The following is a 14,487-nucleotide window of genomic DNA, read 5'->3' as shown; positions in this document are numbered from 1 at the left end:
TTTTTGTGTGTGTGTGTGTGTGTGTGTGTGTGTGTTTGCAGTCAGGGCTGGTGTACACGGAGGAAGAGTGGCAAAAAGAGTGGAATGAGTTGTTGAAGTTGGCGTCTAGTGAACCCAGGATACACTACAGCACCAACGGCAGCAACGGGTGTGTTTACCTTTTTCTTTACTCCTTTTTACTCCTCAGAAGCTGATTTTATGCTACAGACTGGAAGTTGTGTGTGTGTGTGTGTTATATATATATATATATATATATATATATATATATATATATATATATATATAAATAAATAATTTATTTATTTATTTATTTATTTAATCCCCTTTTCTCCCCAATTTGGAATGCCCAATTCCCACTACTTACTAGGTCCTCGTGGTGGCGCAGTTAATCACCTCAATCCGGGTGGTGGAGGGCAAATCTCAGTTGCCTTCGCTTCTGAGACAGTCAATCCGTGCATCTTATCACGTGGCTCGTTGTGCATGACACCGCGGAGGCTCATGCTACTCTCTGCGATCCACGCACAACTTACCACGTGCCCCACTGAGAGCGAGAACCACTTAATCGCGACCACGAGGACGTTACCCCATGTGACTCTACCCTCCCTAGCAACCGGGCCAATTTGGTTGCTTAGGAGACCTGACTGGAGTCGCTCAGCACTCCCTGGATTTGAACTCGCGACTCCATGGGTGGTAGTCAGCGTCAATACTCGCTGAGCTACCCAGGCCCCTGAAGTTGTATATTTTTATCTTGGGTATCTCCATATGACATGAGGCTTATCACTGAAGAACAACCAGAAATGTTCTGCTGTATTGCGCTCATGCCGTGAGTGTGTTTTGTGTCATGCAGTGCTGAGTCGCAGGAGGAGCCGGTGTATGAGAGTCTGGAGGAGTTTCATGTGTTCGTTCTGGCTCACGTGCTCCGCAGGCCGATTGTGGTGGTGGCCGACACCATGCTGCGAGACTCTGGGGGAGAAGGTATGAAGAATATATTCACACTTACAATAAATCTCTCTCAAACTCCACACTGCTTGTGCTTCTCTTGTTTTGTTATGTTTTCTTAACCTTGGAAAATTAACTGATAGGTTCTTCCTTGCCATTTTTAAAAAGACAGTCTAACGTTCACAACACAAAGCTCCCTCCCCAAAATCTGTAATTTAATGACGTCACAACCATGAGCATATTTACCATATTAACACGTTCCGCAACATGGTAGAAAATAATTATTTATTTTTTTATATCATATTTAACTTTTGTTTTATCTTTCCATTCTACATAAGCAAAGCATATGTGTGAGTTGTTTTTTTTTTTTCTGTTCTTCAGCTTTTGCACCAATCCCATTTGGAGGGATTTACCTGCCCCTGGAAGTACCAGCCAACAAGTGTCACCGCTCCCCTCTTGTTCTGGCATATGACCAGGCCCATTTCTCAGCCCTGGTCTCAATGGAGCAGAAGGACAGTTCAAAAGAACAAGGTGATGACTGTTTATTTTATTTTTTTGTAGCAACTCATTTTGCTTTTATGGTGCATGCAGTTTTTTGTTCTTACCCAATAAACCAGGTTTTACAAGTAAAACAAACAAACAAACACGCCAACCATTTGTAGCTGCCATGAAGTCTTTATTTATCCTCTTTATCCAGCTTATTCCTTCAAGGGTCTTAAACTCTACTCTGAAGTTTTCTTGAACACTGTATTGTGTTTGTACTTTAAGCAGTAATAAAAATGTGGTACAGAAAAAGAGTGATTCAGAATGCATTGACCATTTGTTACCTTTAAAAAAAAATCTCCACAGTGGTTATCCCGTTGACAGACTCAGATCATAAGATGCTGCCTTTGCACTTTGCTGTGGATCCAGGGGAAGACTGGGAGTGGGGCAAAGATGACAACGACAATGTGATGCTAGCAAGGTAGAAGTTTCAATGCACTCGTCTGTGTTAGGGATGAGTTGAAATGATTTCCAGTGGTAATCAACGTGTCACAGTTATAAGAATGCTACAGATACAGGAATGTTTCCAAGTATTCAGGTTATTTTGACAACACTATGCAGTGCCAAATGACTCGGCTCTGACTGACCTACAGCAGAGTTCAGTAATGTCTGACCATAGTGATTGTATTAGTCCTGTAGGGCTTGCTGTGACTGTGTGGTGTTGGCCAACACACAAGATTAGCAACTCTCGCTCTTTAATGCAGATTATAGCTAAACGCTTGCTATGAATAGAACACAGGGAAGCCTTCAAATAGCTCAGAGTTTATTCTGTCACACCTGTAGTTCCCTTTTTTCCACAGAAACAGCATCTGCATTTAGTTTAATAAATGTCCCATTATTTAATGTACTGTTTTAAAATATTTCACTTAAATATCACTCTAAACACCTCGGCACATCTTACAAGGGGCACAGAAGTAGAGTTGCTTTTATACATGTCAAAAATAATCATACACAATATATTTTAAGAAATGTAATTTATGCATCAGGCATAAAATATGTCCATCATCTAACTGTTACATCTTTGTTATCAGAAGCAGTTAAAATGAAGCTTGTATGCAAATATCAGCACTCTGACCTGTCTGTTGTTTGTTTTCAGTGTAACACTATCTCTGGAGGCCAAGCTCCATCTGCTACACAGCTACATGACTGTCACCTGGCTTCCTCTACCGTGTGAGGTACAGGTGAGCTATTTTGCTTTGTTGGGCATGCTAACAATTATTTTATGGTTAAAGGTGCTGTAAGCGATTTTAGTGTTCTGAAGCTTTCACCTGACTGAGCTTTTGAATTAGCCATGCCCCCTCATTACAAGACCCCGCCCTCCAAAAATAAATTTGAGACCAAAACTGAGCAAAAGGGCAGCATTGTTTGTTCCTGTGGCTGTCAAATTCAATAGTGGCACAATAGCATCCTCAACTGCCAAACATTATGGATAATAGCCTAAATGATCTGCTTTAAATCAGGAGCAGCAAATGATTGACAGGTGAAAAGTATCATTTTTGTTTGCTGCTTACAAAGTCTACAGCTGTCACAGAGACCGGTGAGATACCTCAGGACACTTATTTCATTAATATCTTTAAGGGAGTAGGAACATTTTTTGCATACTTTTCCATGAAAGAAATCACTTACAGAAAATGTTTATTTTGACAACACCAATGTACATTTTATTGCTAACACCGCTTTATCTAGTGGACTTTCAGAGGCTTGTTTTCAAATGACTCATGTGCCCTTGGTATCAAGTTTATGATGTTTATGATTAAGTTTTATGATTATGTAACTTTAAATACCAGTCACTTCCCGGTCAAAAGTTTGGACACAGTCTGGAGTTTGTTTTTCGTAATGGTAGAGGAAAGGTTTCTCCCCCAAATCAAAGAAATGTTATCAATAACTCACCGTCATGCCGCTCAACTTTTTTCTGTGGAACACAAAATAAGAAATCTCTCCTTATATTGAAAGTGAATGGAGGTTTTTGTATTTTATTTCATCTGATTTATTTGACACATTTTTACAAAATGTACAGGAATGATAATATATATACTATCCCAGACAATAATAATAATAATAAAACTTAAAGGATAAACAAACACAGTAACGCCTATGGCTTATTTCCATTGAGATTCTCTAGTGGTCCTGTTGAGCTCTAATAAATAAAAAAAACACTGGCCAAATAAAAGACTAATTCTAAAATGCTGTACATATAAATTGTGCTTATGTATGCATTTCTGTACAAAAGATTTAAATGGTTGTTGACTTTAAATGCTTGGAGAACATAGTGAAGGAAAAGCAGTCAACAAGTTTCCAGCATACACTGAAAAAACTTTTGTGCTGTTTAAAAAACATCCCTATAATTTGTGAAATTTGTTAAGAAAATGCCCAGAGTGTGTAGAGCTGTTATTTAGGCAACAGGTGTAGGGCTGGTAGCATCAGAGTGACAACCGCCCCACTGCGGTGGCAGTGTGCCTCCGGCAGTTATTCACGTGACGTAAACATATCAACTTGCATAAAAGACCTTAAGAAAACTTGAATTAAATATCTGAAATAATGTAATTTAGTGTGTATAATAAAGTATTAGATCATTAGTAACTGTGCTTTACTTTATCATAGAGACATATACATTTTTTAGAGACTTCTTTATTTTGAGCTTCAGAGCGCATTGTTATGGTAACGGCATATTCACAAGATAAACATTAGCGTGCAACTCAAGCCAAACGCACACCACGACTAGCTGTATTCGTCCCTGACTGAAGTTACAATTCCTAAATTATTTCACATACTAACGCAGAAGAGTTTATTTGTGATAACATGTAAACAAACAACATTAAAAGAAAGGGCTTGCGCCAGTTTATGCACATTATCTAGAACTCAAGCTCCGTTGTGCATTTGCTACCTTCGTTAATTCACAGATTTAGGCTATAATACTATATTTATATTGTTGATATAGTTGATTAAGCTGATATATAGGCTACATAAATATATATACATATGTATACATATACACAGCTGTGGAAAAAATTAAGCGACCACTGCAAAATTATCTGTTTTTCTGGATTTAATATTTATAGGTATGTGTTTGAGTAAAATTAACATTTTTGTTTTATTCTATAAACTACTGACAACATTTTTCCCCAAATTCCAAATAAAAATATTGTCATTTAGAGCATTTTTTTGCAGAAAATGACAACTGGTCAAAATAACAAAAAATTAATTTTTATTTTGTGTTCAATGACGCACTCTTTAAAGATTGATGCGCAGTAAACACATAATTTGCACGCACTCCCTCCCCTGCCCTTCAACCACTGTATAACTCTGTTCATCAGCGGTGATTGCCCTTAACCACCACGGTGGTTAAAAAAATTGCCACTGTAACAGCCCTAAACAGTTGGCTACTTTGAAGAAGTCAAAATATTACAGTTTTGGTCACAATATAAATCCCATACTTCCATTTGTGTTATTTCATAAGTTTGATGACTTTTACTATTGTTCTAAAATGTGAAAAGAGTAATAATAAAGAATCAGTTGGTATGTCCTAGCTTTTCACTGGCCATGTGTGAAGTCGCATTTCTTTGAACTTCCAGATGTCCTCTGGTAAACCAGAGGATTTAGCAGTTTGGACTGCACGTGTTGATACTAAATCATCTTGTATATTTGACCTTCTTTGTCTGCATCCACAGCAAGCTCCACTTGCCCAGCCAGAGTCACCTACAGCATCTGCAGGAGAGGATGCCCGCACCCCACCAGACTCTGGAGAGTCCGATAAGGAGTCAGTCAGCAGCAGTTCCAATGGCAACGGAGACAGCAGTACTGCTGGAACCAGTTGGGGAACAGGCAAAACTAGTGGTGGAACATCCAGTTCTTCTAGCTCATCCAGTAATAGCTCGACAGGGCTGACCGGCACAATTGGCAAGGAGAAGGGCAAGAAAGACAAAGACAAGGATAAGGACAAGAAACGCGCAGACTCTGTTGCCAACAAGCTGGGCAGTTTTGGCAAAAGCCTGGGCAGTAAGCTGAAGAAGAATGTGGGAGGCCTGATGACAGGGAAGAATGCAAGTGGGAGTGGAGGCAAACCGGAGGGCCAGGAAAAGATCAAAGGCTGTCTGAGAGGTAGCAAGGGCAGTAAAGACAGCTCTCCCTCCATTCAGACTGGCTCTGAGGACTCAGGGAAAGGTTCACCCTCTTCAAACAGCGAGCGTCAAAATGGAAACTGCTCTTCCGAAGGTGACCCTTTCAAATATAGTTCGGATGTGAAGGTGAGTCTTAGCATCCTCCGATCTACCATGCAAGGTGAGAGAAAGTACATCTTTGCTGCTCTACTCACTACCAGCAACCGGCAGCCGTTCCAGGAGGAGATGATCCAGCGCTACCTGTTGGATGCAGAGGAGCGCTTTCACGCAGAGCAGGAACAGAGGAGGGAAGCTGAACGCAAAGCTGTGGGTGGTCTTACAACAATCGGTGGATCCCAATTAAAAAAGGACGTGCCGGAGTTGAGTTACCGAGGTTTTGAAGGCAAGGAGGAAGCTACTGATAACTCGCCTCCTAACTTCAGTGCTTTGAAGTCCTCCTCTTTCAGCCCAGCCATGTACTCTGGTGTTGTCCCCATACCAAGGCCTACCATCATTGATCATTCTTCTTCCCCAATCACCCAACATCTGCATATGCATGGTTACATGGATACTCGACGGCAGCTTGCAGGAGGATCACCATCCTCTTACCCTGGCCTGCCATCCTATGCTACCCTACCCCGACACTGTCCCCTAGCACAGGGTCCTCCCCATACCCAGTACCATCCACCTTCCACCACTTTGGGGAGCCCATCCCGTATCACTCCCTGCCTGACGTCTTTTTCTCAGGAGCATGACCCAACTGAATACCCAACCAAACCGACCAAGGGAGGGTACACAAATGGCTTGCGGGACTTCCCCTCTAATTTGGATAGTCACAATGGGCCAATGCCAGTGAGACATTATTCCTTAGGCAGTGCAGGTGGCCTGGCCAGTCTGCAGTCAAGCAGATGCAGAACGCCTTCCTGCAATTACTACGGTCACCCAGAGACGGGCAACTACTGCTCATACTGCTACAGAGAGGAGCTGAAGAGAAGGGAAACAGAGCCAGCCATTCACAGGTTCTGACTAGACAGCCGGTTCTGCTTTCTCTTTGAGATGAGATCAGCCTTTCCGAACCAGGTTACTGAGACTCCGTGACCGAGGGGACAATGGCGATTGGCCGTGGTGGAAATGGGACTGCTGTTGTGTTACATTTGCTGTGGCTCATAGGCAGGAGCTTTAAGCTCCTCCCACATTTGCTTGGTTGTGGTCATCCTCTTAGCTGTCTCCTCTAGTGGCGAGAATGTAGAGCACAGGCAAATAGACATTGGAGCACAACGTGCTACCTTGCATCACACAAACATGCGTATACCCCAAAAATACACATTAAGCACAACCAGAAAATGCTTATCAGCTGCATTTGTATAAAATAATAGGCATTTAGAGATGGGATCGGATTTCATCTGCAATCATTATAAGATTTGCCATATTGCATTTTTTAAGGCAACAATACAATGTCAACTGAAAGTGAGCGCTATCCATGAGGGCCCATTTGTTTCATGCTCTAATACTTTAACCTGCACCCCTTTTGAAGACATAACCAGCTGGCTTAAATTAGCTGTCTTCAGAAATGGTGCTTTCTTGCTTCTAAGATGTTCAGCTTGAACCTTGACAGCCAAAGGTTTTGCTTTAGGTCTCTCTCACTCCTTCACACATAATGTCTGTATTATAAATTACTGTTGTTTACATTCTGTTATATGAAGCCCCTTAGAGGACAAGGAAGTAATTTATGTTTTTTTTTCATCCTTTGCAATAGTTTTGCGTTACCGTGCAGTTTTGGGTTCACTCGCAAAGCTTTACCCATACCTAACGAAAATTAACCATTCTTTTACTACAGTAACCGTAGTGCTACGGTATTTGGTGGGAAGCATGGTTTTAAAAATCATTGTACGTGTACCACAAATTAAGCATGGTATAACTATAGTAAAACTGTAGTAACTAGTTTGTTTTGTTTTTTGTTTTTTTCAGAATGATTGAAGATTGTATTTTTACTATAGTTTTTCTACAAATATCATTGTTGAAATATGGTTACTGTAAGAAAACCATGGTAAATTAATTTTCATAAGGGATGTATTAAGCTATTGGAAGGGAACCCAAAATAATTGTAAGGGAACACACAACATTGCAAAGGGACGCAAAACTTTTTGTAAGAAAACACAAACTAATGCGAGGCAACGCAAAATTATTCCAGATAATAAATTCCCTCCATGTTGGAATTCCTAAAACAAAATTTTAAAAGGGTTTAAGTGCAAAACCTTTGAAATTAGATCCAAGTTGATGCCCTTCATCAAGGAAAGTCATTGGTATTGTCCATAGAAAATGTCATGATTTCTGTAGTCGTATCCTAATATTAATACATGGGATGAGCACCAAGTCCCCATTTTTTAGGAATGGTACATTGTGCGGTCTTTATACTGAAGTATTTATACTAATAAATTAGCTCAAGTCAAGCAAGTTACTGGCAGGTCAAAAGAGGCCAATATTGAAAAAATATCTGACATCTTAGAAGTAAGCTCCCTTTAAATGTTACTGCTTCAAATAAAACAGGATGTTCCTTGATGATATCAGGCTACCCTCAAATTCACTGGACATATATTCCATTGCATAAAGACGTCGCATTATTGCTCCATATACTTGTGACGGAGCAGTCGGTAGACTTTGCTGCACAAATTCAAGCACTTTTCTTGTGACCAGAGGTTGTACGTGTAAGGTTGTGGGTTTAAGACGTGACAATGATAAGACAGTTATGTTGCTGTACTTCATGCCTGGCTATCATACAGCGGTATGCTCCATTCTAGAGGTAGAGCTTGCAGTTTCCTCCTGTGAACTGCGGAGGTCAGGGTTTGGCTTTAGGTGCCACTGTGTTGCGCGCAAGCTCACTTGTTTCCTAGTTGCCTTTAAAGTCTTAGTTCAATCCTTCAGGAGATTGGTGAACTGAATTTCTGCTTTTGTTTGTTTTTGGGTTCACAGTGTTGATTATAGTGTTGTCAGTATTCATGGACATTTGAGAGATGATAGCAGATCTCTCGGTATCTAAACTGACAAATTATTTTATGACAAACATGACCTTTCAAAAATCCTGTTACGCAGTTAACAGACAGTACAGCTTTTGTTAAAGCCAGCTAGTTGTTAAAGGGTTCATTCACCTAAAAATGAAAATTCTATCATCATTTACTCACCCTCATGTAATTCCATGTAAATCCACATGACTTTCTAAAAGCACCATAAAAGTAGTTCATACGACTTTATTGACACAAGTCTTCTGAAGCCGTAGGATAGCTATGTAGGGATGATCAGTTGCTACTCACTGAAAATCTTCCCTTCCGCCATATCTCTCAAGTCTCATTTACATATACTCTATATTTAGCAAGATTTTCAGGTCTGTCATTTCTTCTTAAGACTTGAAAGAATTTGAATGAACTACATTTATGGTGCATTTTTGGAGCTCAAAATGCCTGTAACTATTCATTTGCATTGTATGGAAAAGAGCAGCCTGGACATTATGCTAATTGTTCTCTACCTACTGAAACAACATGAGGGTGAGTAATTGATGACAGAACTTTATTTTTGAGTGAACTGTTCCTTTAAACTGATGCGACAGCTCTCATTGCTCATGTGTAATGGGCTCAGTAGTTCTGTAAAAGATGTTGCTGCTGTGATCATGTTCATTTGAAAAGCTGATGTTGGTAGCTGTTAGTGTACTGCACTGGTGGTAGATTCTCCCACCTTTAAAACATTCAATACAAATGTAGTCAGTCGAATGCAAATTTGTGTATAACTCTTGTCAGCTCAAGGCCACATCACTTGTTAAATTTTTCAACATTTGCATAATGAATTATACAATTATATATGCTAGGCTAGTATGCTAACAAAATTTACTAACCTACAACATACCACTTTGTGTGGTTTCTACCTACACCGATCAGCCACAACATTAAAACCACCTGCCTAATATTGTGTAGGTCCCCCTCGTGCTGCCAAAACAGCGCCAACCCGCATCTCAGAATAGCATTCTGAGATGACATTCTTCTCACCACAATTGTACAGAGTGGTTATCTGAGTTACCGTAGACTTTGTCAGTTCGACCCAGTCTGGCCATTCTCCGTTGACCTCTCTCATCAACAAGGCATTTCCGTCCACAGAACTGCCGCTCACTGGATGTTTTTTGTTTTTGGCACCATTCTGAGTAAATTCTAGAGACTTGTTGTGTGTGAAAATCCCAGGAGATCAGCAGTTACAGAAATACTCAAACCGGCCCATCTGGCACCAACAATCTTCCATTCGATTATCTAATCAGCCAACCGTGTGGCTGCAGTGCAGTGCATAAAATCATGCAGATACAGGCCAGGAGCTTCAGTTAATGTTCACATCAACCATCAGAATGGGGAAAAAATGTGATCTTAGTGATTTGGACCGTGGCATGTTTGTTGGTACCAGATTGGCTGTTTTTAGTATTTTTGTAACTGCTGATCTCCTGGGATTTTCACACACAACAGTCTCTAGAATTTACTCAGAATGGTGCCAAAAACAAAAAACATCCAGTGAGCGGCAGTTCTGTGGACGGAAATGCCTTGTTGATGAGAGAGGTCAACGGAGAATGGCCAGACTGGGTCGAACTGACAAAGTCTACGGTAACTCAGATAACTGCTCTGTACAATTGTGTTGAGAAGAATATCATCTCGGAATGCTATTCTTAGATGCGGGTTGGCGATGTTTTGGCGACACGAGGAAGACCTACACAATATTAGACAGTGTATGTTTGAAGCTATAAATTGTGTATAAGGACTATTCTATTGAACATTTACATTTTAAAGGAATAGTCCCAACAATGAAAATTCTGCCATAATTTACTCACCCTCACGATGTTCCATACCGTTCATTCTTTCATGGAACACTTCTGGAAATGTTGGGCTGAATTACAGCCTCAGTCACCATTCACTTTCATTGATATTTTATTTATTTTTTTCATACAAAAAATACATACAGGTGTTGAACAACAAAAGCTTGAATAAATGATGACAGAATTTTTATTTTTGGGTGAACTGTCCCTATAAAGCATCGAATTTCATAATACTTTTGACAGAGTGAAGTATTTCTTTGCAGCAAGATCAATTTGAAAAGTTGTCCTCTCTTATAACCAATAGATGGTGCACTTGTTTAGGTTTCTACTGCTACAGGATCTCCTTTTCTGAATCAATACAATACTTTTTTAGTGACCTTTGACACTTCAATTTCATGGTGTAAATAAGGGACAAAGAGTATGCTGCTGCTTTTGGATTTGGAAAGTAAACTTTTTCTCTGGTCAAGCACTTGAATATAAAATGTAAGCAAATAACTCAATGTAATTTAATTCATGTACCATCTACCCAGAGATCAGATTTCCACTCTGCTAAGTCGCGAAAAGGAATTCAGTGTGTGCGCGTGTGTGCACGTGTGTGTGTGTGTGCACACGTGTGTGTGCACGTGTGCGTGCGTGCGTGTGTGTGTGTTTGGTAAATTGTGCTTTTGCAAACATATTGCAGCTTCAAGGCACAAACAAAAGGAAATTGTTAGTGAAATGACAGCTACTTTCCTTAGGAGTTTTATGTTCTTGCAATGTGCTTGTAGCTTACGTTTAACAGATCCATTTATTTAATGAATGGAAAGCTCATTCAGCCACCCCAAGCATTGGACTTTACTAAGAGTGCACACATTTTTGTATTGAGATATAAAAAAAAAAAAGTGTAAATACGTTCAAGTTATTTTTGTAAATCGAAAGCAGTTTTACAGTGTTTTTTAAAGATATGAATGTATGCTGTAGGACAGTAACCTGAGTTGCAGTCAGCCGAATTGATGTTGGAGTCAGTATTCTGAAGCATAGACTGACCAAGAGAAATCTCTTGAACTTGAGAGTTGCTTGCGAACAAATTTCTCCATCAGCAATCTGACAAGGTATGATTTGAAAATATATATTTGTAGTAAGATTTTTTCAAAAGTTTGGGATGTTTAGGTCTGAAACTAGGATGTTCTTTCTTACATGACTAGGTGTCAAACAGACACACCTCCCGAGGTTTCCTAATTTCAATTTCTATTTTGAAACAAATATGCTACTTAATCACATTTTGAATACTTTTTTTTTTAGTGGTGGTGGTGTCCACCTTGAGTTTTCACACTCTAAATTCTCTTATTTAATACCGTGGGCTTTATTTCATTATGATGTAGCTTACTGTTTTTATATGGTATGTTTTCATGGGTGTGACAGAGCTACAGTCATCAGCTTACTCTTAATTTGCATGAGACTGAAACAGTTGCATGTACAGAACTGGCAGATGCAATTTATCATATTGTGCATTACTTCTGGCTAATTGGGCAATTTGTGTTTGTTTTCAGCCGTTTTTACCTTTCTTCTTGTTTTGAGAGGTGACCCCAGGCTGTGTGACAGTGCAATCTAGGTGGAAAGCACATCTAATTTTTATGTTAATTTTATTTTATTTTTCTTTCTTTTTTGCACCGTTTTAATAAAATGCTCACTGTATTTAAACAGTTGTTTGAATGGGTCTTATTATTATTTTGCACCTTCACTTCTTGCACACTAACTATGGAGTCTTAATAACCGTTATAGACCATTTTGCAGTGACTAGATTTCAGTCGCAACTGACCCAAGGTCATGAAAAATCTGGAAAAAATAGTAAAATCTTAAAATGTATTTAAGATTAACGCATTTCAATTTTATCATCAAACTGAACTGCGTAATTTTAAACTAAATTAAATTAATTAAACTTCAACTTAATCCTGTATTTGTTTTGTTTATTCATTTATTAGGTTGCCAATCTCTGTCCTCTTTTTTTTTTCCCCCAGAGTTGTTAAGTTACTGCAAAGTCAGTTCATTTGAAGTTTAATTTCTAGCAGGCACTGCCTGACAATTAATGCTGCTTATTACTGCAGTATGTGAACTTTGCCTTGTGAGGACAGTCAGTTAGCATGGTTTTCCTTATGATTGCTTATAATGATTTACCATTATTATTATTTTTTTTCCTGCAAACCCAAGAAAAAAACTTAATGCAACAATATATTTGGTTGTTGCAGATATAAGGTGGGAAACAACTTTTATATTTAGTGACTGCAAGATTAGTGCTCATCATGTGTAAGTTAAATTATATATATGAGGTAGCCTATTTATTTGGGTTATTGCTTGTGAATTATTTTGCTCTGATAAATTCTAAGTGAGAGTCTAATGAATTAGTAATAGGAACACTGATATCTTTAGGATCAGTTTTCATTTGTTTTTTGCTTTGCAGGTATCCATTTCAAGTTTAAGCCTTTTCCACACAGTGCACATTGCATGATCAGATCATATCCAACACTGATGCTGCACACACACCACAATCTAAAGATCTCTCTCCCAGTATGTCAGCTGTTTGGAAGTTCCTGTGAATTGATTCCTTGATACTGCAGGTGACAAGGTAAGGTGACGAAAAATGGGAGAATGTCAAGTGTGTTTGCTCACCTGTAAAATGACTTTGAGATTGTTGTGCACCAATAGGAATAGTTTGTAAACATGTGTGAGTACTGACTGTATTTTGTGCATTTAAAATCAGTAAAACATGGACTTAACGCAAGCTTTAATTACATAATCTTGATTCATGGGCTTAGCAAGTTATTTGCTTTATTATTCAAACAAAAACAATCTCTGAGAGGAGATAAACCAACAGTCTAGTTGGTTTAGTTTTTAAACACCTTCTACTAGTACTTAGTATAGTTTAAATGGTGTTATTAGTAAATGATGGAATACACTTTTCTTTACTCTTTTTGTATATGTATAATTTGTATATGGAATCAATAAAAAATGGTTAAAAAAATAAATGAAAAATAATACACACTTACGAATGTATAACCAGAATAGATAACATTATACATTTTAACATGATTTTAGGGTTACAGGTGTTGCGTCGTCATGACAATGAAGTTGTAACATTGGAAATAAATAACTGTACACAGATAAGGTTTGCTAAGTGGTTATATCACACTGAAATCATATTAACACGTATAATGTTTATGTCTTGTGGCTATACTTATGAAACGGCTAGTATTTTAATGTTTATGGACTGGTCCCATTAACTTCCATTGTAAGTGCCTTACCGTAACTGTGATTTCTGTGATTTTCTTGATCCCGGTCACTCCTTTAAAGGAATAGATCCCCCAAAAATCAATATTCTCTCATCATTTACTCACCCCCATGCCTTCCCAGACGTGTATGACTTTCTTTCATCGGCTGAACACAAATGAAGATTTTTAGAAGAATATTTCAGCTCTGTTGGTCCTCACAATGCAAGTGAATGGTGACCAAAAATCTAAAGGTCCAAATATCACATAAAGGTATCATAAAAGTAATCCATATGACTCCAGTGATTTAATCAATGTCTTATGAAGTGATATAATCGGTTTTGGGTGAGAACAGATGAAAATATAACTTTCACTGTACATCTTTTCATTGCAGTTTCTAGGCACAATCATGATTTTAAGCTCGATTACACTTCCTAGTGCTTGACTGCAGCGCTAGATGGTGCGTGTAATCGAGCTTGAAATCACAATCCCCAAAGGAGACTGCTGTCAAGATTTATGGTGAAAAAGGAGTTACATTTTGGTTTGTTCTCATCCAAAGCCAATTGGATCGCTTCAGAATACATTGATTACTTTTATGATGCCGTTATGTGATATTTGGACCTACAGAGCTGAAATATACTTCTAAAAATCTAAGTTTGTGTTCAGTAGAAGAAGGAAAGGCATACACATCTGATATAGCATGAGGGTGAGTAAATAATGAGAGAATTTTCATTTTTGAGTGAACTGTGACTTTAATGATGGAAACAGCGCACAGAAGTGAATTCACGTTGTGCTGGGATAGCTACTGGCCCTTTAAGAGACTCCG

The 14,487-nt window shown here is 38.7% G+C and overlaps 1 protein-coding gene across 7 annotated transcripts in view; it reads left to right on the top strand.

The window, feature by feature from the left end:
• The window catches only part of LOC127453089 (OTU domain-containing protein 7B-like), a 63,443-nt gene extending 53,346 nt beyond the window's left edge, over positions 1-10,097 (top strand). For 5 of the 7 annotated variants that reach the window (XM_051719155.1, XM_051719158.1, XM_051719154.1 and 2 more), the window contains 6 exons: positions 42-148; positions 848-975; positions 1,321-1,470; positions 1,789-1,903; positions 2,579-2,663; positions 5,151-10,097. In XM_051719155.1, the coding sequence (XP_051575115.1) occupies positions 42-148; positions 848-975; positions 1,321-1,470; positions 1,789-1,903; positions 2,579-2,663; positions 5,151-6,605 (2,040 nt within the window). In that variant the 3' untranslated portion in view covers positions 6,606-10,097. The remainder of the gene's footprint in view (positions 1-41; positions 149-847; positions 976-1,320; positions 1,471-1,788; positions 1,904-2,578; positions 2,664-5,150) is intronic. The other 2 variants (XM_051719160.1, XM_051719159.1) reach the window with 1 other exon arrangement.
• The last annotated feature ends 4,390 nt before the right edge of the window (positions 10,098-14,487 follow it).

The sequence above is a fragment of the Myxocyprinus asiaticus genome, chromosome 15 (genome assembly GCF_019703515.2).
Source record: "Myxocyprinus asiaticus isolate MX2 ecotype Aquarium Trade chromosome 15, UBuf_Myxa_2, whole genome shotgun sequence".
NCBI classification, from domain to species: domain Eukaryota; kingdom Metazoa; phylum Chordata; class Actinopteri; order Cypriniformes; family Catostomidae; genus Myxocyprinus; species Myxocyprinus asiaticus.
This window is presented reverse-complemented; position numbering and strand designations above follow the sequence as displayed.